Below are 25,292 nucleotides of genomic sequence, written 5' to 3' on the forward strand. Positions count from 1 at the left end.
GAGAAGTGTACTGGGACACAGCAGGCTGGTAGTAAGCTCCTGTTCTGCTGCAAATTTCCTCCATGAAGTTGGGTTGTCAATTAGGTTATTTTTTTTTTCTCTCAGCAAAATAGGAATAATAGTGCTTGCTTTTTCCCAATCCTTAGTCAGTCTTATTTATCTAGACTGTAAGCTCTTGAGAGAAGGAATTGCATCTGGTAATGTTAGCTACAATCCATTCAGTGGAACTCTTTTAAAACTGGAGTTAACAACTTTGTAATCAAATACTGAAAGGTGCAGTCCCGAAGGAAATGTGCTAATGACAGAACTACAGTGGGAAGGGAAAGCTGGATAGGAAGAAGAGATGAAAAAATCTGAAGCATCTATTTTACTGCTCCCTGAGCAGAACTTAAATTGCATTCGACAGACCCAGAACCCAGACTGCATATGGATAACCATACTGGTAGAGGTGACTTCAGGTCTCACAGTCCACAGACTCCCCACCAATGCTCCTCCCTAAACAGTTGGTTTGGGCTTCTCCTGAGTTCTAGATCAAAGTCTTGACAAAGCTAAGAGCAGATGTATTTTTCCCACAATTTCTTCAGTCTGTGTAGATGTGGAAGTAAAGAACGAAAGACCCCTTGCACTCATGAGGAGGTGCAAGGAGGGGATCAAAAACCAGAAATTACAAAATACTGAAAAGGTACCTGTATGATTTTCAGTAATTTACCAAAAATGAGATAGGGCCATAATTGTCCAGGGATGGCATTAAAGACTTCCTCGGTCTTTTCCAAGTAAGCTTGGCTGTCTTAATGTATTTGATGCCGGGCGTAGGTCATGTCAGTTTTCTGGGAAAAAGGTTGCAAACCATAATTTGCTTATATAACCTGCAAAGTTGTTGGAGCATACAGTTAAAAAAAATGTTAATAAAAAATACAGAAAGGCTATGTAATGTGTTCCACAAGCAAAGCACTGACTTCCTTTTTGTTTCCACTTGATCTGATAGTAAAGTAGAAATGGGAAGAGTGCTGTAATTTTTTCCTGCTGCTCTACATGTTGTAATAATAAAAAGTTCTTCCATAGCTTTGACTAAAGCTGCTTTTGAGGCATGGCCAGAATATCTGCTTCATCAAAAATCATTAGGGGGATGTATCAACACAGGGGCAGTAAAAAAAGCCTATTTAAGTTATTCAAGTGCTTTCTGAGCATATGGTGCTGGGCAAAAATAGTCCCCTTCTTACAATAGTCCATGATGGGTGAGATATCTTGGGAGAAATTTTGGAAGAATAGGTGGTAAAAGCTAGAGAAGCTGAGAAAGTGCTGAATTCAGAAAACATATTTAGAGACTATCAGTCCAGACTGCGACCACTAAAACCTTTTTCAAGTCATCAAATTTGTTTAAAGAGATGACATGACCCAGAAATTCTTTGAAGTGATCAGAGAAGATTTAAAGTAGTAGTTTTATTTGTTTGTTTGTTTGTTTTCTTAAATCAGCATATATCTGCTGATGACAAATAGTCATCCTGGGAGTTTTTGTATGTGTCTATGCCACAAATGCCCAGAATTCATTAAAGGTGTGATTCAAAAATGTTGGAAAATAGCCAGGGCATTGGATATACCAAAAGGCAGAAGTGATGTATCTGGCTTACAGGACTGTTTACTGTCTGTCTGGACTGTTTAAGTTCCCCTCAAACCTTGATTTGTAAAAGTTTCAGCAGCATATGAATGGCACACTCATTCAGACATCAAGGATAGTGGTTTCTGTTTTTCAGTATTAATTTTAGTAAATTCTTTGTAAAGTGGGATAAGGAAGGTACTGCTGATAAAAAAGTATTCTAATTTTCTTGATTTAGAGAAATCTAGATTTCTCTTGCAGTTTAAACACACGTAGGGAGTAAATGCCATCAAAGAGCACTTGATTCTACATCAATATAACATGCAAAAAGACATTAATGTCTACCTTTTCTTATCAATACAACCTGTGAATTTTCTCAGATGCCAGGAGCATTTATTTATTGGTGCCACAGACCTTTCAACCTGATGTTACCTTTACTAAGAAGACAGAAGATATTATTGTTTGTTCTAAAGAACTTGGGAATCACTTGAAAGGGAATGACTGAGTATATTTTCTACCTGCAGTGGTACTACTGGGCCTGCAGCACCCACAATTCCTATGACTCCAGGCACAGATCCCTGAGGAGGCTGACTGATAATGCTTCTCAGGACACTTGTTTGGAGAGATTAATACTACTGAATACCACTCAGCTTTTCTATTTCAGTTCACACAGGTGTCTGTACATGTAATAATTTGAAACCAAGGGTGTTCCCAGCTCTGCCAGGATATTGTTGGCTTCCTTCCACAGCAGCTGCTAGAAGTGACAGTACTGTAGAGCTGGATTTTGTTCTCTACGTCTGACCAGCCACTTCTGGTCTTCTTCTTCCCACTTCTGAATTATCATCTATTGCCCTTGCTTTAATTTTGTGAATTTATCTTCTGCCAGCAAATCTTTTCTGAGATATCCCTAGATCAGATAATCTCACTGTTTTGCCACATGGATTGATTTTTCTCACAGGGTACTGTAAAAGTAGCAATTCTCGTTACTGGAGGATACTTCTAAGTACTCCCTTGTACGAGTTCATTCTATAACATGGGACTAAGACTAGTCCAGAAAAACAAATTACATCTGTTTATATACAAAAAGAGGCTGATTAATGCTGGCAAACTTAAATGATGTGAGGAAATTAGCCTCCTGAAGAGCTGCTCATACACGCTGCTGTCATTCCTGATCAGATTGCTAATGGTGCAAGGACAGTGGGCTCTTGATAGTGTGCTGGTTTCCACCAGGCTGCTCTCACACTGGGAGTCCTCACTGGGGCTAAGTTACTTTGGACTGACATCCTACCGTAGTCCAAGCTTATAAATACTCCACAGAACATACGTGCTGCCTGTAAGCAGGCTGCTCACTTAGTTTAGTTTTTGCACAGCATTCATCATTCCAGCAAGGCAGTCAGGAGATGAGGATCTAGCAAGACTTGGGGCAAAAAAGCCAGAATTCAAATAGGAGAGGAAAGGTACAGTAGCAGAAAGCCAATTGATTCTTTAAACAGTGACCTAGCTTTGGTCAGGACTGGACTCAAATATCACAGTACTACTTATCACTTAAGTGGTCATTCAGCCCTCTTCTTCAGTCTATCCTGAAGGCAAATTTGGATAGGATAAAGTCATGAGTCAAAAAAATCACACTTTCTGTTGTGATAAACCTGCCTTAGTGCCCAGTGCCTTCTATTTATTAAGGAACACAGTGGTTGTACCTGTGAGAAGGGCACTGCTGAGAAATGCCTGCATTTCATCAGTTAAAATATCAGGAAGCAGACTCACAATCTGCAGAGGCCTAAATAGAGCTTTTAAAATTGGAAGCAGAACTGACTGACTGGAGGGTTTTTTTTTTTTTTTTTTTTTTTTTTTTTTTTTTTTTTTTTAAAGATAAACAGCATCAGCAAGCTAAATGGATTTGAAGCACAGCTTTAATTGTTTTTCAATCAGCAAAGGGCACCCTAGCTGGAGTAAACTCTAAGTACAATCAGAAAGATTTTACATGTACAGTAGTTCTGAGGATAATCAGGCACCTCAGTGCTTGGAGATATTGTAGCATGTAATGAATAAAGCCTTTTTATGTTGGCATAAACAGTACTGTAGTCTTGAGGTCAATTACCATACCTGATCCATGTGCTCTGGCACAACAAACCTCACTGTCCTTGAAATTAGCATGCACACTGATCTCCGAACGTAAAGGACTCTGCAGCACACCTGGTCTGAAGTTGTTTATTGTCAGTGAAAGCATATGAGGGAAGAACATCCTGAACATCTCTTCTCTTTCTTCCCCAAAGCCCCATTCTGTCTCTAACAGAACAGCAATGCTTTGGAGTGGGTAATTGCTGCAGAATCCCTTGGACCTTGGATAATGGAAATTATTTGGGTCACTAACCTGGCTTCCTAATTATAGGAAACTGAAAAAAGAAAGGAACAAAGATACAACGTGAAACCAGTTCCAGGCTTCTGGCATTTCTGCTTCCAGAACTGTGGGATAACCCACTAACTCCCATCCCTTTCAGGTGCGCTTCATTTTAACCTTGAAGTCACAGCTCTTCCCCTCATCTAACACCTTCACACTACCAGCTGAGGGACCCTCTCCGGGAATTATGCTCTTTCTGCCAGCTCTCAGCTTTATTTCCCCTTCGGAGGAGTAGTCGTCCACGGCAAATGAAGACTTCACACTGCAGTCCTCACTAGGACAGATGGGGAAAGAAACCATCCATCTTCACACATAGGCACGCACCTCAACGTAACCCCAAGCACACATCCTCCGCAATATCCCCCGAGCCGGGGAGCCCGAGGCATGGAGCGCCAGGACGAGGCCCGGGCGGGCTGAGTGCCACCTCCCCCGCGGCTCCGCTCCGCCCTCCCCCGGGCGGGAGGCAGCTCTCGGGCAGGTTCGGCGCCTCCTGGCCGCCCGGAGGGGGTTGAGGCGGCCCGGGTGGGAGAGCGGGGCGGGGCGGAGCGGGCCGGAGGCGGGTGCGGCGCGGACCGGTGCCTGTTGCCCCGAGAGAGTTAACAGCGCGGGGAGAGTCGCCGCTTCTCTGCCCGTGCCTGGCTCCTGGCAACCGGGGCGCCGCGCATGTAGGGCCGCCGGGGGCTGCCGGCGCCGCCGCCGTCCCCCGCCCCGGACAACGTGCCCAGGCGTGAAGTATGGCATGCAAAGATGGTTTCTGCCAAGGAGCCAGCCTTCGCCATGTCCTCGGGTCTCTCCATCGCCCTTCTGCACTGTCTGTGCCTGGCGACGTGGTGAGTTCCCCAGCCGCGGGGCGACCCCCACCCGGCACGGCTCGTAGCGGTGCTGCTGCCCCGAGCCGGGTGTCAGCGACTCCGCTCACCCGCCTCCTCTTTGACTCGTAGTCTCACCGGGCCGCCAGGACAGATCAAAAAAGAGGAGAAATTGTGGCCGGAGAATTTCACCAGCATCCTCAACAGTCTCCTGGATGGCTATGACAACCGGCTGCGCCCGGGATTCGGAGGTACGGGCGCGGCGCGGGGGTGATCGCCGTCCATCCGAGGGGCCCGCGGGGAGCGCAAGGCTCAGCCCGGCTCTCCGTGCGCGCAGCCGGGTCCGCGGCGCTGCGGGCGCACCGCTCGGTGGGGGTGGGAAGACTGTCCAGTGCTGGGATCTGCTGCCACCCAGGTGCCGAGGAGAGAGAGGGTAGTTCTGTCTGTGCTGCGGGGTCGTGTGGCTGATGGGCTCTGTCCAACTAGTTAGGGAAAGCCGGCACTCGGGAACCCGGGCACGCAGCAGTAACCCAAGTTACTCCCGTTCCAGCTTGGATTTGGAAGTAGTCAGTTGCTGTGTAGGAATCGGGACTGGAGGGGTCGTGAATTTGCCCGCCTCCACGGTGTGGATGTTGGGTTTCAGTTTTTTCTGTGCCCCTTGTGCTGTGAGCGAGAAGCCAGGTTGGCTCTTCAGTGAGGGTCTGGTGTTACTGTTGGGATGTGGAACTGAAAATAATCAGGATTGGGACAAAATACAAATTTATTTTATAATCTGGCATGGAGCTATTAAAACACAGATTTGAAAGTTTTTTTTTTTGTTTTTTTTTTAAAGGTTTAAAAAGAAGTGCTACAATCCTTTCCATGATGTGCAAAGCTAGTAGAGCATTTTATAGGCTGCTTCTATGCGGAATTGAACGAGATCCTTGTGTAGGTTTATGTTGTGGAATACTTTCTTCCTCCTCTGAAAGTACCTTCTTCATACACGTGATACAGCCACACTGACGTGTATGCCAACATGTTCCATACATACCATATATTGTGCTCACATGCATGATCTCCGCTAATATCATTGATTGCTTCTTTATTATTTTCAGCGTATTGAATAAATGAGGCCTCCTATAGCTTAGCTTAAGTGGAAACTGAATTTATTGAACACCCAGAGGAATCATTAAGAACAGGTAGCTTTTTTTCCATCTACTCTCTGCTGAGAAGTTAAAGACATTTCTGCACGCATATGAGAGATGTGCTATGTTTGGCATCATTTAGGTTGAATGCCAACTAATTAGTCATCTAGCAAATATGCTTTATGAGCGTTATTAGATTTCTAAAATTAAACAACTAAATATGTAATGTGACATACAGTTTATGTTGATTTTTATTTTGATACAGTTGTCACTTACAGGATATTTTGCAGGATATAGGATACTTTTTCTACAGTGTTGCAGACTTTCAGCAAAATGCTATCAAAAACAAGAAGTTCCTTGAATCTCCTTGAACTTCCTTGACTGCAGAATTGAATTAAATAATACAAGGAAAAAACCTTCACATTTCAGTCTGAGGAAAACATTTCTGAGTATATATCTCATGAAATGAGTATTACATTACTATTTACTTCTTCCTTCCTTGTAATACCTAAATCAATCACCTTTGAGTTTTGAACTTCTAAGTAACACATGGGCAAATCTACTTCAATTTTGAAAACAATGCCAGGCACCCTAGCTATTTAGTGCAAGTTATTGTCACCTTATTTGACAAGAACAAGAACTAAAAACCAAAATCAACCAGAAAAAGAAACTTCTCTGTAATGGTCCGATGTGACCTTTTGATACAACTCAACATGGTCTGCAGATTAGTTATGTGCTATCCAGATTAAGTTTTGTCCATATTATGTGTTTTTTTGCTGATAAGTCTTTTTGGCAAATGGGACTCGTTTCTTAGAAGTGGCTTGCTTGCCATTATAGAGCATAGCAAACAAATGTCATCATAGTGGGAATATTTAGAGATGGAAAGTGTAGTGTGTTTTGGTAACACTAAAGCTGTTTTATGATGAGCAGCAGAATATTTTATTTTTGTTTTATTCCTGAAGCTGATTCACCATCTAGATTGCACGTGGCTCAAAATGAAATGAAGGTTTTATTTTAAGAACAAAAGACCTCTCAGTGGTCTGACCGATGCTGATTTTAATCTTCAAATCAATGAAAACACTTCTAATTCTGGTGCAAGTGATGTTTAAAATCGGGCTTGGGGAGCTAGCCAAATTCTGAATTTTGCTGGCTTATTCTAGAGTAACTATAAATAACAATTCATGAAGATTTTTGCATGCAAAGTAGAAAATATTAAATTTTGGAGAATTCCTAAGACTGAATCCAGTTTCTCCATGCCTCATCAATAGCACAAAGTTAGTGGTTATAAAGAAGTTAAATCACCTGAGCATGCTTATGAATGTAAATGTGGCTTCTCAGGAGGGTTGAACCTTAATGTAGTATATGGATCTTGCCCTGTTATATGTTATGTAGTAGCGTGGCTTAACTTGAGGGTAAATAGAAGAATTAAGTTTCCTATGTCATTTGATGAACACTGGGCGTTACAAAGTTGCTTCACAAAACAGGTTAAACAATCCAACAGGTTGCTGTCAGTTATTAATCACTGAAAGGTTTGCTAATGTAATAAACAAAACCAGAAGGGTTCATGAAGGAGGTTGAAAGTTCCCCTCTACTTTGGGCGGGAAGAATCTAAATCATCCTTAAAAGCAGCGAGAGGAGCAAAGAGGTTTCAAGAAGAAATTTAATTAAGTAGAGCAGAATAGGAATTTTTGTGCATGAAAAGAACCCCGCAAGTGCTGTCAGGAAGACTTTAAATGTATAACAATTTGAATTTCAGTAGTGGGAAAGTATTTGGAAACTAATGAATGAAGTAATGCTCCATGATGTTTGAAAACAGTGTAGTGGAAGTAAAGTCTGTCTATGTGCCATTTTGCTGCTGTCCTGAATTTCAGAAAGAAGTTTTTAGTGCATGTGAATTTCCCAGTCATGTGCAGCCTGTAATCTAACAGATTATAAACACAGAGTTTTGAGAGAAGTCACCTGCAGTGTAATTAATGAAAAGCGTTATCTGCTGTAAAACTTCATGTTACCCAAGTGCTCTTTTGATTCAGGTGTAAAATTCTGAAGGAAAACCACTTACGCCTTTATTCCAGCTTTTATTTGCTTTCGAAATTTTTGCATATGACAAAGAAAAAAAAAAAGAAAAGTCTCTAGAAAATTAGAAAACCTTGATTTTTCTCTGAAAATCACTTTGTTACCTTTCCACCAGTGATTAGATTCAGAATGGTTGTAGAACAACTTTTTGATATAGGAGTATTATTCACTTGGAATAAAAGGTCTGAATCTGATTTGCCATTTTAACACTTCTATGGTTTTAGACCTTACATGGGGAACTGACAGAAGTGAGGGCCCATGAGATCCAATTAAAATATCTGCTGGATCACAGAACCACAGAGTGGCTGGGATTGACAGGGCTCTCTGGGTCCATCAGACCCAGCTCAAGCAGGGTGCCCAGAGCCACATCTAGGTGACTTAAGAAGATTTGCAAGGAGGAGAACTCCACAGCCTCTCAGGGCAGGCTGTACCAGTGCTCCATCACCTGCAAAGAGCAGAAGTGCTTCCTGGTGTTCAGAGAGAACCTTCTGTGTTCCAGTTTGTTCCCATTGCCTCTTGTCCTGGCACTGGCCACCACTGAAAAGATCTTGGCTTAGTCTTCCTTGAACCCTCCATTCAGGTATTTATGGGAATTAATGACAACCCCCTGAGCCTCCTCTTCTCCGAGCTGAACAGTCCCATCTCTCCCAGCCTCTCCTAATATGAGAGGTGCTGCAGGCCCTTTGTCATCTTGGTGGCCCTTTGTCATCTTGGTGGCCCTTTGCTGGACTATTTCCAGTATGTTCAGGTCTCTGTTATAATGAGGGACAGAGAGTTGGATGCAGTACTCCATGTGTGGCCTCACCAAAGCTGAGTAGAAGAGAAGGATCACTTATTAAGATTATGAATTTAAAATATTATGGTAACTTTTAAAACTTATGTGATATGCTAGCTCATTACACTTCATTTAGAAAGCCAAGAAGGAATGAGGCAGCTGTGGCAAGTTAGAAGAGCATCCCTTGCAATGCCTGTGTATCTGCTAATTCTAATGAATTTTTCTGCTAGGTGTGCCTCTGATCTTGGGAATTTTGTTTTTCAGTAAGATTAAAGAAAGAAGATGTGTGGCATGTCTCCTGTTCAAGGCTCTTAGGTTGACAGAAAAGCCCTCTGATGTTAGGTCTTAAAAATCGCTTCTGAGCCAGGCTGTATTGCCCACCGCATCTTCCTTGCTCCTTGTGGTGTAGCTGTCCATCAGTCAGTGAAGACTGGAGCTCTCTTTCTCCTTGGTTCTGCTTATTTTTGTGTAGTACACTTTGGCATGAAATCTCATTGTCAGCTACTGAAGTGGTGATTGCACTTCATCTTTCTGTTCAAAAGTCTCCATGCGTTCTGGCTCATGAGTAGAAGGAACAGGACCGTGTTCATTTACTCTCCTTTTTCCTTCTTCTTTCTCTTGATCTCATAATTGTGAAATTGCAATGGGATACCTTGTGGAATTAAATATATTGGCCACTGTCTCCTTAAGAAGACTGTGAGAGACCATTTCTGCCTCTTCTAGGCTGTGCCGTGTTCAGCTTATGAGTGTTTCTAAGTTTCATTTCCTGTCAAAGCAAGAGAAATGACTGTAGTCAGGAAATAGATGCAGAATAATTGTGAAGAGGGCAGACAATTTTCTATTTAGAAAATAAGAGTATCTACATTATTATCTTCTTCTATTAAAAAACTCATACATACCTTCAAGATTCCATTGTCCAGCACAATAGATTTTGTATTTATTTGTTTGTTTATTACAAATGGACTGGCTGTGAGCATCATAAAGTGAAGGTAATCATTTTTTTTCTTGGGCAATTGTCCAATCTTCTTCAGCTGATGAGAGCAGATGATTCAAAGCCTTGTTAACAGGATATGGTGTTATATACCTGTAGTTGACTAGTTTGAATTTGGCCCAGGTCCATAATGCTTGAAGTCATTACCATCTGTCTGTTGTTCAGTGACCTATATAAAATTAGCTGATATTCTTGGTCCAGTTCTTTGTAGACAGGTGCCCACGCTGTGAAAACAGGCACCAGTGTCAGCCTTGTTGGCTGTATCAGCAGAGTATCTGCTGAACAGACAAAGAAACAGAACATTCTCCTCATCTCTGGAGTTATGTTTTTCCCTGTTCAAGGTTTAGACATGATACTGGAAGAATGTAAAAGTTGCTATGTTGCATTCAATGTATTTACCTCTGAATAAAGAATGTAGTATTGAGTATGAGTATTTGAAATGACCTACCCAGTTCTAAGTTCCCAAGAGAAATTTTACATGTAGCAGTTGTCCTCTGGTATGGAATTAAACAAGAGAATGTGCTTTTTATACAATTGTTTTTTTATGCAGCAGGCAAAAACTTGAAAAGAAAGCATAAAGTCTTTCACAAACTGCTACTGTGTGTAGCAGCTACATCTTTTCTTTTTTTTTTTTTTTTTTTTTTTTTTTAAGATGTAGATGTGGAAAGTGATGTAATGTAATTTCATGTATCCCAGATTGATCTCATAACAGCGACCACGCTTAGCATTTCAATTGTACTTTGCACGTTGAGACCTTTATACAGACTTGTTTGCTAAGGTTTGCAGTTGCTTGTGTGACTCTTGATGGCAGAATCTCCAATCTGCAGTGAGCCTGTGCAGGATTTGACTGTTTACATACAGTGGAGATCTCTGTGGTGACAGTTGCCCATGGAAACGAATGGATAATGGAGTCCAAAGTCTTTTACTGGGAGTTCTGCTGCAGTTCAACCCATATGTTGGCATCAAATGCATGGCAGAGCTGTCTTATATTCCTCTTCACAGGGTTAGGGCCCGGTATCACTTCTGCAGCCCACATGTAGCATCTCTATCAAGCACTGAACTATTCTGGCTTTTTGCAGGGGTTGCTTTTAATTCTACCAGAGCTTCTTTAAAGTGTATTATCTTACAGGCAGTGATTCAGACTTAACTGTTCCCACTGCAGTGTGTAGGACTCTCCTCCTATTTCATTGACATAAAAATACACACCAGTATATTAAAAATAGTTCTTCAGTGTTCCTGAAGACTTATGGTGATTAGATGTTTTCTGAACATGCACTGAAGGGGAAGTACAGGTGGTCATATTTAAAGTAGATTGCCCTGCATTTTATTGCCAGCTGTAGAAGTTTAAGTTTTCTAATAGGATCTTCTGTTTCCACAGCCCAAGTTGATTAAGTGGTGCAACATGCTTATTTTGGAAGGCTCCTTGAATCACTAGTAAAAGTAGGTTAGGTGACTGCAAGTCACCTCTTTGTTGACAGGAATTCCCATAATTAATAATAATTAAAAAAGAAAAAGGCATGACTTTTACTCTTTCCTACCCCTGCTATAGTTTCCGATTGGAATTAGTATATTCTGTTCTACAATGAGCAGAATAGAGAATAGGTTCTGGTATCACCGTGGCTCTCTTGGCTTGGCCTTGAGTGCTGGGATGCTCTAGAAAATCCAGTATTTGCTCTTAGCAGTGATGGACTGACATTGTAGGTGGAAGATGTAGTACAGGCCTGTAGATGGGAGGAAAATCATTAGGGGAATAATTAGCTTTCACTGTCCCTTGCAGTTGTCTTTTCTCCTACCAAACATTTTAGTGTTTGACCACAGTTTTGGATGCAATGAAAGGATTTTCACACCTGTAATATGTGGATATTGTTTCTTCCATTGTGATGCCTAAAATGTTTGCAGATCCTTGTTTATCTGCCATTATCTAGAGGCCTAAAACTTGTTTTGAACATTTGTTTTGTCACCATACTGCCATCACGTCAGGGGAGAAAGCAAAGGTAAACTTTAATTTCAGCCTTATCTTGTGGCTTCATTATCTGTCCTGCTTCCTTCTGTCTCGTGGGTCCCACTGGTAGATACAAGTTTGAAAGCAGAATAGTAGTTACTAGAAGCACAGTTTTTATTCCTGTGTTGCTGCAATCAGATTCTTAATAGCATGAAATCATAAGCTTTCAGATTTTGCGGTTAATTTCCTGATCTTAGAGCTTACCTTCTTTCCAAGAAACCCCAAAAAATAAAGTTGCAAAAAGTCTCTAAATGCTGTTGCCTGTGAAGCTGTAGTCTAATAAAACAAATGAAGTCAGTACTTGAGGAAAACCAGCTCCTGCTTATGGGAAAAATGTTCCCTTTTGCTCTGTTTGATACAATTATAAAATTACAGTGTGCTGTGAGGTAAAGAAAAGAAGATACCATAGAGATACCAATCCACTACAGGTGATTTTGTTCTCTTTTTAGAAGTATAACTTTCAGTATTTTTTTTTTTTAATTGTTGGGTAACAAAAGACTGGAGCAATGTGAAACAATGTCTCTATCATTTCTATAGAACTTTGATTTCAAAAACATTTTGACTTCACCAGATTAAATAAATGGATACTATGTGTGAATATGTATATTGTACGTAGTTTACACTAGATAAATAATAGTGTGGTGATTATGGGAGATCAGATATATTTGGATTGCTTGTGTTTCTATGTTCTAAGTATGATTGGGCTTTTCTTTCCTGTTTTTTAATCCTGCAGGTGAAATTTTTCACTTCTAGTATTGACAGCTCTGAGTTCTTTCCCTATTTCTTGGAGCTCTGTGGAAATAATTATATTCAGGAAATTTAATTGGACTACACTGTCAGTGACATGAGTGGTCCAACCACTCATAGGTTTCTGTACCATGACGAATACTTAAGTATATGTGGAAAGGGAAGCAGCTTCCATTTGACACGTTTAGAAGAGCAGAATGTTATGAGTGTGTGTTATCTGGAACTTGGGGAATTCTTAAAACCTCTTTGAGACAGACGTGCTGAAGGATCCAGCTTTCCAGGGACCACTGAGCTACCAACTGTTGTAGGGTGATTTTTCTTTAGATTTTATCTTGGAAAAAATGTCTCTGTACAGAGCTGTTAACTTCCATTAAAGAGTCTGTTTCTTGACATTTAGCTGAAAAGTTCTTAGCTGTTCTTCTATACATAACTTGCAAACTGCTCACTGAAATAATTTTATATGGTTTTCTTTTACATTTTGTTCACAGTTTGACACTTTTTCTAGATGCACAAAATATAGCTTCCCTGTTTTTCAGTTGCATATTTATTTCTCTCCTCTTAATATTTGATTCAAAACGATATTGTCTGTGAACAGCAATTGTTTTTTTCTTTCCAGAGGCATAAATTCTTTGGCTTTTACTTTTCTTAAGTCTTCCTTCTTTTTAATTTTGTATTACAAATACTATGATAAATCCTGAATTAACAGACTTGAGGCACTTATCTTCTTTGTGTATCAGGAGAGAAACTGTGGTTGCGAATTTGTAGATTATACTGTGTTTTCAAACAAATAATGTTTGGTGAGAAAACCAGCAGATATTCATACATTTGTGATGTATGTTCACTACTCAAATTAAGCCATTAGGTAATGCTTTGATCACAGAATTATAACTATAATTATTAATAATTAGCAGTTTTCTAGAGTTTTACATTGGGAACTGATATAAATCCTGCATATGTACTTACAGAAAACTCAGAAAGTACAGAAAGTTCCCAGTTGTGAACCCAGAGTGATGCCATTCTTGTATTTCAAGTTGCTTTGTCCTGTGTTGGAGGGACTGATCATGTTGATATGAAGTTGCTTTCTCTGATGGTTGCTTGACATTCCCAGCTATGAATATTGAATACTTTGGTGCACTGTCGTAAATAACAGTAGCTCTTGCAAGAGGGGCTGTGTAGTAGCATGTGTTCAGACCTCCCAGAATACTAAGATACCCAGCTCTTACTTTGTTTGTCAGTATTAAATAACTTAACTATTGATTTGGATGTGGATGCATCTCTTGATCCTGCTAAATTGCCTAGTGTGTAGCACAGTAATATCTGTGACCTGGTTATTACCAATAAGACTGAACGGTAGCAATAAAGACCTTGGGGAATGTGGATTTCTTGAATTATGTGCTTGTTGTTGATCAGCATGGTGTTTTCCTTAAGTCTTTTAATTTGTTGGTACCTGTTTTCTAATCTGCTGAGTCAATGCTGGTTTTCTAAATGGGAATTTGCATGCCTTTGACTTACCTGTGGAGTAAAGACAGTTGAGTAGATCATGTTGTTGACATGAGTAGATCATATGTTGACGTATCTGAAATGACCTGTTTTTGCATTTTGCTCTTGTTTGTCCACAGAACCCTCAAAGCAATAACTGTTCACATGCCAGGATCACTTATGACAATTGTTGACCTACAAAATTCACATTTTCTTGCTCACTTTTCATATATTAGGTCCTGTTACTGAAGTCAAAACAGATATATATGTCACCAGTTTTGGACCTGTTTCTGATGTAGAAATGGTACGTATTGCTGGAACTAAAATGCCATTTCCTGTTTCTGAGAAACCATTAACTGCAGTAAGGAGTGGATGATTAATTCATGTCTCTGTACTGTTCTGTCAATCATACAAAATAGACAAGATTAGTAACGGCTTAATTTATAGCTTATAATTAGATACAGCAGGCCTGATTCTGATCGCACTTGCACTGTTTTTTGTCTGGTTTAAGGAAATTTCTTCCCAAAAAAGCAGATTTTTGTGGTGTAGAGACAGAATCAGGCCTTGTGGGGAGTGTCACAGTAAGCATACTGTGGGGAAAAAAAAGTAATGTCTTTGAAATTGCCTTTCCCTTCTCAAATGCGTGTTATTCTCAGGTGAATAGTAACGACATAATTTCACAAATACTTGTTGACATTTTCTTTTCAGATGAATTCCCTTTGTTGGTCTTTGGGCCACTTTTAGCATCAATTTCAGCAAACATTTGACTAATAGGAGTTTTCACAACTGTCTGCAGAAATTGAATGTCAAAATGACATGCACAAAGTATTCACTGAAGACAAACATTGCATTTGCTTGTACTGTTATTTGTACCTGAAAGGCAACTGCATTTGGGGTCAAATCCACTGCAATGTGCCTACAACATACCCTTAAATCACACAACAGTTTCTCATTTCTTGGATTTTTTATATGAAACATGGAAGTAACAGAGCTATATGTACATTTATATGTTTATACTTCTCTGAGGGAAAGGCAGTTTCATGGCGGTAATGTCCTTCATACATGGTGCTATCCTGCACTTTCTGGGGCAAGCGATTGGTTCTATCCTGGGGAAAAGTATGTGACAGCAAGCTGTTTTTATTCAAGGACTAGGTCCTTATGCTTGTCTTGTGTGGAATTGCATCTTACACATTCAATGCACAGTATGATGCTGTTCAATGTGACAAAGGGTACAAGAATGTGGAATAATAAGTCTAGTAATGTGTGCCTCAACTCTAAATTGAGGGCTGCAGTGAAGCATTTTATATGCTGCCTCATGAGAAATTACTGGTTACCTTGGAGAAGGCAGGAGTGAAAACAAGAAATGGAGGTAGGTAAGGAACTGGCAAAAAGAGAATTTACAGCAGATGTTTCCCCTTTTGTCATTAGGGATTGATTAGGAGGCTTTTCAGGGATCTTGGAATTGGTTTTGAAATGAATATACCCATTGTGATATGAATGTGGCTGTATTCACAAACCTTGCTGAAAGTGTGGAGTGTGAGAGTCTCAGAATGGGATAATCTGAATGTTTTTTTAGAACTGGTTTAGTTTGATTCTCAGAGTTATGAAAAAGGTTGAACTCTCATTTTACAAGATCTATCATGTGCATGCTGATAACAGAAACTGCTACTGCAAGCTACAAAATTATTAGCAAGAGATGACAGAGAAGAGAGACTTCTCATAGACTCACTGTTGTAATGCAAAAGCGTCAGCACTTCTGCTCAAGACTTACCAGTCCTGAAGGAAGAACACAGAGGAAAGTTAACATTCATCAGTTTAATAGAGAGGTACTCGCGTTATGGGGAAATTGGCTGGTCAGTCCCAGCACCAGTGGTTGTCGACTGGAATAGTGTCTGCTCTAGGATCATCCCCATCGGATGCCAGCGGCAGCAGGCTAGCAAGATGTCTGCTAACCTACTGCCACAATATATATGAGTGGGAGACAATAAAGCATTGTGCGTCAGGATAGTCAAGGCCATGCACAGAAAGAGAGGATACTTAGTTACAGCTGTAGAGCAAATTTCTTCTCCATGCAGAAGCTAGAGGTGGTTTACTTGTCTTCCCAAGATAACATGAGCCCTTTCTAGTCTCCTGTTCAGGCCATAATCTGCATTTTTCCGCACAACAGTAAAGCAAGATGGAGGATACATCCATAGAAAAGAAACCAAATGTAGTTCTAAGATGCATTACACTTGTAGAGATGCATCCGTGCCCATATGAATATGACCATTAAAGTGGTAATAATATGCAGAGGAGTTTGAAATGAATTCTAAGTGCATTATTTGGCTTAACACAAAGATGCAGCTTTAAGTTACAAGGGACTGAAGTTTCCTGTGCTACCTTCTTCAATGCCGTGTAATTGTTCTCGTAATTATTTTAAAATGCTTTAACTTCCCAAGATGTTATTCCTTTATAACCTTTATATTCCTTAACTTCCCAAATGCATTCCTTTATCAATTAATTTGCATGTGATTTCTCATGATGTACTTGCATCTGCAGTTCTGCAGTTTATATGTTTCCTTTGGAGCACTTGAATAACTTTTCTGAGGAATTGAATGGAATAGCTATGTAGTTAAAAATAAATGTGCGCTTTTACAAGTCTATGAATAGTTCATTGTATGTGTTTTGTGGACGTGACAAAGAAAATGTTCAGCTTTCCTCCATTGAAAGTTTACTTTTAATCAGTTGAAGTTAAATTTCCCTTTTTTTGGCTTTGAAATGGAAGTCATCATTTCTCCTGATACTTTAGTTTATCTATTTATTTTATTTTATTTTTTCAGTGCTGGCTATCTTTTCTTTAAAAATGTCTTTTAAAATGTTGACATTTGTTGTTACAGATCATTTTGTTTCCAGTTATATACTTGACTACAAATTAAACTGCCTGCTTCCTGCAATCTAATTAGATTAATTATTCCTTAATGATTAAACATGTGTACCAATTTATTGATATGACTAATGTGGGAAATTAAGTTAAGGAGTACACAAAACTATTTAATTGATGACATTACGTTTGTGTGGTGGACTTAGCATTTTCTTTACTGCTAGTTTATTTGCTCCTGAGGGATTTCTTTTTTTCTTTTTTTTTTTCTTTCTTTCTTCCTTTTTCTTTTTTTCTTTTTCTTTTTTTTTTTTTTTCAGGAAACACTTATACAAGCAAATGTGATCTTTATTTTTCTGCAATTTTTCTGCAAAATACAGGAGTATACAATGGATGTCTTCTTCCGTCAGACATGGGTAGACAAAAGATTAAAATATGATGGCCCTATTGAAATTTTAAGACTTAACAACTTGATGGTCTCGAAGGTGTGGACTCCTGACACTTTCTTCAGGAATGGGAAAAAGTCTGTTGCACATAACATGACTGCCCCAAATAAACTCTTCAGAATAATGAGGAATGGCACGATCCTGTATACAATGAGGTATCTAGCTTGTTTTTCAGCTTCTTACAATTACTGTATGCAAAAGATGTGCTGCCTAGACAAAATGGCAACCAGAGACTATTTAATTTGTTCCATTATAGGCTTACAATAAGTGCAGAGTGTCCCATGAGATTAGTGGATTTTCCCATGGATGGTCATGCTTGTCCTCTCAAATTTGGGAGTTGTAAGTTACAATTATGAAATTTCTTGTAACTACAGAATTTAAATAGTAGAAGTAGATTTTGAGAAATTAGTGAATTTTCTGAATATTAGTTGTGATATGCAATCCATATGCAGACAAAACTCCTGTTAAGTTCTTTGGGAATTTTATTTAGGACCTGAAAATTAAACTCATTTCAGAGAACTGAAAAGTGGACAGTGATTCAGATACTGTTTTAAACTCACTGTTGTTTGAAGTATATAGGTTTTTTTGGTTCCTCGGGATGAATTGAACACTCAGTGAAGCGAGAGATACTCTGCAGAAGAGGGTGGGATCCATCTCAGCTTACTGCAGTCAGGTAAAAGGTGCCTGGGGAAGCTGTTTATTTGTCTTTCTTTACAGTCAGTGGAGTCAGGTTCATGTCCTAAGATAGGTTATACATTAAGTATGAAGATTTGTTCATCTTATATCCTATCTCCTGGCCTGTAAAGGGAGTCTGCATGACAACTACAGGCTAGATAGTTTTTAGACTGGTGAGAGAAGTCTCAGTGTAGTGCAGATGACTGTCCTTTTCTGCTTTGAAGAGTGAAGGTTATCCAAAATCCTATAGTTGACTTTTGCTAGGAGTAATGTTTTGGGCCATTTTACATGCAACAAAGAAAGGTAGAAATGAATCCTTTTTGATTTTATTCCACAGCAGAGATTGCTGTGACCGCGTGGGTATGGTTGATGTGCTTGATTTTCTATCTTGCCACTCTTCTAAGCCTCGTTGGTCACTGGCTTCTGCTTTTCACTGGGATGTTGTCAGTGGCTGGACAGTAATCTGTTTTCCTTGACCCCTGAATTCTGAAATTAGAGGTTGTTGGAAGCTGCTTATCCCCTTAGCTTATACATTTAGGTTATACAGCTCAATAGCCAAGCAAAAGGTGGATATTAAGGATGCTTCTCTGATAGGGCTTTTCTTCCCAGTTATTGAAATTAGAAACCAGGTCCTGCTAGAAGTGGCTTTGGCATCAGATGTGCACTAGGGAAGCTTCAATAATGGGGACTTCTCCACTGGCATATTTCTTAGGGCAGAATCATAAATCAGTAGAAATTGTGTTTGACACTAATCTGGAATCTTTTTCAGTGAAACTTGAAGTAGCAATTTCAAATGCAAGATTGGTTTAATTTAATTTTAACAGGAGTTTGGACTGCATAGGGATTGAATGCTAGCTGTAAGTGATGTCTTTTATATTAAATGTTACAATATTTCTTTGGGTGTGCTTATTTCTGGGCTGCTTTGAATCTTTTACTGACCTCTGTTTCTGGCAGAAGAAATTAAATTTCTGCTTTTAGACTAATCATTATTTCATGTAAAGAAATGTGCACCTCATCTCCAAAATGTACCCTTCTTATCATGCTATTTTTACAGAACAGTATATTTTAATGTTAAAATTTTGGATAGAAATTTCTAAAATAGCTTGAAGATAACCTGCCCATGTTTACTAAGGGCCAATGTAGAAAGAAGTAGTGTTTAACTTCATATTTGAATGTGAAGTCTAATTTGTGTATAATGCTTGATATACTACCTTAGCCTCCAGTTTATTTTTTGGGGGGTAACACAGAGGTTGTCTTCTAAAGCTGTTACTGCGAGTCTTACTGATTTTGGTAAATTTGGGGAGGTGGCATTAGTAAGGTTTGAGAAGTTGTTTCCTATTTATGCAAACTGGTACTGTGTTGTAGATGCGTATCCAAAGAGTGAAATGATTTATACCTGGACAAAAGGACCTGAGAAGTCAGTGGAAGTTCCTGAGGAGTCTTCCAGTTTAGTTCAGTATGACCTGCTAGGGCATACGGTGTCCAGTGAAACCATTAAATCTATTACAGGTAGGAATCGCATCAGTAAGAGTCAATTTCAGTCAAACTAACCCTGTAATACTACTCTAGGCTTTTTTTCTTTCTTTTATATAAGGAATTTTACTGAATGTCATAGGCTATATATTAGGAGGTGAAAGCGTAGATCTGAATTAGATTTCTGTCCTTCAGATATACATTTGCAGATTCATTAATGTAGATTGCAAAGGTCTTTCAGAAAGCTAGAATCAGATCATTTCTCCAAGGGACAAAATGAGTATTTAATCACTGCTTAAAATGCAGTTTGAAGAGTCAAGAGGATGCCTGGGTAAGGAAGTAATTTCTCAGCACTGTAACCACATTATGTGCAAAAGACTTCCTTTGTTTGGTGGAACAAACAGCTCAGGATAAAAGTAGAGCATACAGAATGGGTTATTAAAACCATTAAAAACCCTCTAGTCAGATAAGCATAGGCACAAATGCATTAGTCACAATAGATACTTCTGCTGATTTGCCTTGCTTCTTACAGCACAAATGGCAACTATGGGCATCTTAAAATGAGTGAAGTATCACTTATGAGCAGTTTACTGATAAGCAAGCATACTCTCAAAATATTTTTAAAAATTGGAATCATTTTCTAAACATCAGCAAGTTTGGGTATTGTAAGATGGTCATAATTAAACAGAGCAGTACAACGCATATTTGCTTTCTGGTTATTTTTCTTAAGGACAAAACAGTATTTTGCAGTACCATAGAAGTTGACCTGCTCACATATCAATTATTATGGGTGAATGACCTGGTTTCCCTACTATGGCTACAAAATTCTTCCTGTATTCTTCCTACTATTTAGATAGTTTACTCCGTTTGTGCTGAAAATGTAATTGTTTCGATTAATATGAGTAATGATACTTCATCTAAACTTACACTATTTTTAATTATTGTTAATGACTTTTGCATTTATATCATTATCATTGTGGTGCTAATATATAACCCTAGAGTATTCTCTTCAGCAGATGCTAAAGGAATTTTCAAATCATACTTGCATTACAAAAACTGATCCAGACTTAGCTACACATTTATAATATTTTAGATAGCATTTTAAGAATGACACTATAAGGACCTTCTATTTCCAACATTTTTTGTTTAGAACTTATCTTTGTTCTTGTCTCATAAGATGTCTTCTTTTCTATATGTGTTAAATATGTTGTTGTATGAATCTTAAAGAATCTTAGCTGATAGTTTGGAACAATTAATCTGTGACATAAAAAAAATGTGTAGTCAGAAAAATACTTTTTTTTTTTTAGGTGAATATATTGTTATGACAGTTTACTTCCACCTCAGACGGAAAATGGGTTATTTTATGATTCAGACATATATCCCGTGCATTATGACCGTCATCCTTTCTCAAGTTTCATTTTGGATAAATAAGGAATCTGTACCAGCTAGAACTGTATTTGGTAATTATTTCAGTTTTTCACTTTTTATCATGCTTTCTCAACTATTTTCTCTAGACTAGACACAAGGTCACAAGTGTACTGCCTCTGTATTGGCACAGATGCAAGGACTTAAGGTAAACTCAGAAGAATTGTCACTATCAGTGTATAAATAAATTAGTTTGTGAGACCTTGGATTCAAAAGAAGTTTGGAATATTTATCGAGAAGCATAACCTGGTTGTCTGTGGCAAGTCGGTGTACACTGGTGAGGATTTTAGGTGCTTGGGGTATCAGGATGAGACGACTTGGCCTGAAATGATTTATTCCTTAGTCTGTATACAGACCAGTTTTATTCTTCAGTGAGCAGCAGTGCAGTACTTGAATGCATGCTTTCTGAAATCCTATTAAAATAACTTGATTGGGAACATGTGAATGTAGATATATAGATATCTATGTCATCAGTGGAAGCTTGCAGAGGGTAAAGCTTAGATGTAATTTCATTTATAGTGATCTTCTTTCCTATCTACTGTTGCCATTATGAAAATGAATTAATAAAGAAAAATGATTGCAAGATATTAAAAGTGAATTAATCAAAATACAGTTTAAATGTGATGGTACAGTAAACACTGAAAATAAAAATTTTAAAAGCTCCAGCAGAAGATTAAGTGTAAGTAATTAAAGGAATTAAATGGAAATATGGTTCCTAACAAAGGAATAAGACAAAAACATTTTAAAAGCAGTCTTCATAGAGAGAAATGTCTTGACTTTACAATATACTCTAGTAGAAAGCTAGATTAATCAAGAAAATGTTCTACAAGAAAGCTTTGATATAGCTAGATGCTGGAAAGAGGGACAAGAATTAATGTTTCTACGTGATAGCTCACCCAAACATGTAAGTAAAGTCTTAACGCTGTTTGGTATCACAAATTAGACAAGATTAATCATTAGTTATAAGAAAATATATCCGTCAAACAGGAATGTTGTTTCACATGTCTTTCCAGTAATGCTGAATAATGGTACTTTTTAAGTATAGCCATAAACTGGAAAAGTAGAATCTGTATTTATAAACAAAACGTGGTAATGAAAATGCACAAATTATGCAGCAATAGAAGAAATATGTGTCAGTATATCCATATAAGAAGCTGGGAACAAATAATAATAAAGTTTGGACATCTATTAAGTTGCATTTAGTTTCTAATATGCTTTGAAAAGAAATGTCATACAATATGGCTGTAAGTACTTTTATAAAGTTTTCTGTCAAGTGCCAAAAGGGACCCTAAAAGTAATTTTAAGAGAATATAGAAATGTTGCAGACAAGATGTAAAAATGAAGCTATGAATATGAGAATATGATATGTGATACTGACTTTCCAGAGAAACAGTCAGAATAAGCTAAACAAAAGACTTTCCATTGGACAATGCATGGCTGGAGAGAACTTGGCAAAGATAACACAGAAAGGACACGCAAGGAACAATCTAGGGAGTTTCTGCCTGTCAAGATGTCTGTTACTATGGAAAAGATTTTGAACATGATGCTCTATGAATGCTTTTCACATGGAACAAAGACATAATTTGGTTTTGCTATATATTCTGAATGTTTAACAAGTTGTGTGGCTGGGAGATAGCATTCAGAGAACATCTGTCTTTTTATGTAGCTCTAGTATGCCACTTGAATAGAACACATGCATAATCTCTTGCTTACAAACCCGTTGTATGATGTCTGAACAGTTTATCTTGCTGGTGAGTGCTTTATTCACGTATCCCTGAAATAAGAGTATCTTGCTGGGAGTTGTCTTCCAGGACACTTTTTCACAAATAACTGTGACCTTTTACTTTCTTATGTCCATATTACAAACAAAGTAAAATAAAATGGGGAGGGATTGGGCATGCAACTAAATTCTAGTAATGAATCCGTGTTCAGTCATTTGACTTAACTACAACCATATGACACACTCCTCTTCCAGTTTTAGCATGTGAGTGCTGAGTGGTCTGATAAAGTATGCATGGAACTGCAGCACATATCCTTCAGGTTCTTTTGTGAATCTTGAGACCACCATAGTCCAAAAAAGCTGGGTAGCAGTGCTGCAAATAAGCCAGAGAAGGCATGGATGAGTTGGAAGATGTGAGGACATTGCACTGGTCTATTGCATATTAGCCAGGCATGTTTATGCAATTCCATGTGAAGTAGTGGTTTATAGCTTTTATGAAGACTTCTTGCTCTGGTGCTGAAACTTTTAAGAGTTTAATAAATCTTACTAACTTACCCCAGTAAGAGCTATAGGCGTGTGAATCTGATGGTTGAGGAAGACTAGTGTTTCTCAAAGTGAGAAAGAGAAAATTTTCTTTTCTAATCAAGTTTTTTTTTAATAGTAAAATAGTCTTAGTATATTTTTTCACAATTATGCATAATTCTGATCAGAAGCTTGCAAGTATTTTGCTCTGGATAGTTACAGTTCATATGTATATATGTGCATATATGTGTGTATATGCATATAAACACAAGGGCAGGAGATTAAGTTCTGGTAAAATCTTGTGTGTGTGTGTGTGTGTGTGTATGTATATATACATGTGCACACAGGTTTTTACCAGAACTTAATTTCCTTCCCTTGGCACACATCTAGGAACAGCTACAGTGGCAACTCGCAAGTCTCTCAGAGGAATGTTTTAATAGGAAAAAACTGAGGAAGATTGGGGTAATAGACAGTGTAATACTGTCACAGCCTGCCCTCTGCTCCATTCATTTGACATTTGAGTCATTTCATCCTATTCTTAAATCTATTAAGTAAATGTCTTTTTAAAACACAATTCAGAGAACCTATTTGCTTGAAGACTGCAAGAGTAGAATCAGGAAGGATGGGGAAAGCAGGGATGTGTCTCTTTCAGGATAAAATAACTTCCCATAATTCTTTCTCAGAATTAAATATTTTTAGTGGCGTGTTTTTTAACACCTTCCCACTGAGGAAGATTTTGTGTTTTTTATCCTGCTGAGTTTGCTCTGAAATGCTATTTGAGCTTTTATGAACTAGACACTGCTTCTTTGTCTTTAAAAATTAAGCTAGCAACAAAAAGCTCTAATATGAGAGACTGGCTTAATTTTGTCCTATTTTCTGTATGACAATGTCTAGTTGAAGGTTTTTTCTCGGTAAGTTACCCAAATGAGATATGCCTATTTAGGAAACAGGGTGGGTGAAGGTCCTGTTTGAAAACAGACTATCAATTATTTTGAATTCTTTCCGTATATACATTTAATCTTGTGTGAGTGCAATGTTGTTTTCATAAAAGTGAAGATACATGCACTTGTCAATCTTCCTTGAGATCATTGTGGTAGCACTTGAGCAATGTTCACCCTGTACATGGTAGTTTTTATGTGGGAGACGTGGGATACTTCATGTTTTAACTAGTCTTAGAATAGTTTGGATGAGAGGAAAAAAAAAATCATTTTTTGTTTTTCTATAGCTAGTGTTTGACACTTGAAGTGTCACAATAAAGTGGTCATATTTTGCTCAGTGTTTGTGCATGTATACTTTAATTGAAGTTATTCTTTCAGAAGATGAAATCCTAATTAAATTTAACTGGTCGACTAGTAGCAGAAGGATTTAAAAGATAAGGTTATGACTTACTAATTAACAGAGTTGTTAACATAATATTTGAGTTTTCCTTAGCACCAAAAATATTTGCCATGTTTTAGTTGCATCTGGTTTATGAGCGTGATCAGAGTAATAGGTAGCTTTCCAAAACCATTAAAGGAAAAATCATGCTGTTCTTGCAGTCCAGTGAGCAAAACATACACCTGATAATCAGCTTAATTACATTCAAATGTTTAGAAAATTATTTGTTGTAGGAAATTCTACAAAATTTGACATAAAAAATACGTATTGAAGACTTTTACCATTTCTGCACGTGAACTGTAAGTGATCTAGTGAAGGCATGGCTCTCTTAAAAACTGGTTACCTGTTGTGTGTGTACAACTCTGCTCATTAGTACATGGTGATTGCTGGGTCTTAAATCTAATGCAGTATTCATAAGATGCATAGAAAGGCTTTCCTCCATTTTCTTAATCTAACAGAGCAATGAGTTGTTTTTACTCTGACTGTCAGTTCTTTCCTGTGTTCATTTTTATGAAGAGTGTATTGCTGAGCGTAGGATCTCAGAGGTTCTTGAGATTGTTTTATCAAGCAAACACAGGGTGCGCTGTCTGATGGCAACATCTGAATCTTGCAGTAGTAGAGCAGTAATAGACTAGTAATAGCAGTAGTATTACACAGTGCATTATTTTGCAGTGCTGGAAAAAAGGTAGTTATGTTATACTGTATTTCCTGTGTTGATTTAAATGTGAAAATCTCTAGTATTATTACTTCGATTTGTGGTAATATATATACATATATTTATCTGAGTAGGAGATTTATTTTCTTC

The 25,292-nt window shown here is 38.3% G+C and overlaps 1 protein-coding gene across 3 annotated transcripts in view; it reads left to right on the forward strand.

Annotated features, from left to right (window-relative positions):
- The first annotated feature begins 4,431 nt into the window (after positions 1–4,431).
- GABRA4 (gamma-aminobutyric acid type A receptor subunit alpha4) overlaps positions 4,432–25,292 on the forward strand; it is a 38,551-nt gene continuing 17,690 nt past the window's right edge. The window contains exons 1-7 of one of the 3 annotated variants that reach the window (XM_048942585.1): positions 4,432–4,822; positions 4,934–5,052; positions 14,229–14,296; positions 17,230–17,450; positions 17,552–17,634; positions 19,336–19,479; positions 20,751–20,903. In XM_048942585.1, the coding sequence (XP_048798542.1) occupies positions 4,740–4,822; positions 4,934–5,052; positions 14,229–14,296; positions 17,230–17,450; positions 17,552–17,634; positions 19,336–19,479; positions 20,751–20,903 (871 nt within the window). In that variant the 5' untranslated portion in view covers positions 4,432–4,739. Of the gene's footprint in view, positions 4,823–4,933; positions 5,053–10,689; positions 11,759–14,228; positions 14,297–17,229; positions 17,451–17,551; positions 17,635–19,335; positions 19,480–20,750; positions 20,904–25,292 lie in introns of those variants that run through there. The other 2 variants (XM_048942582.1, XM_048942584.1) reach the window with 2 other exon arrangements.

This window comes from Lagopus muta, chromosome 4 (genome assembly GCF_023343835.1).
Source record: "Lagopus muta isolate bLagMut1 chromosome 4, bLagMut1 primary, whole genome shotgun sequence".
Lineage (NCBI taxonomy): Eukaryota > Metazoa > Chordata > Aves > Galliformes > Phasianidae > Lagopus > Lagopus muta.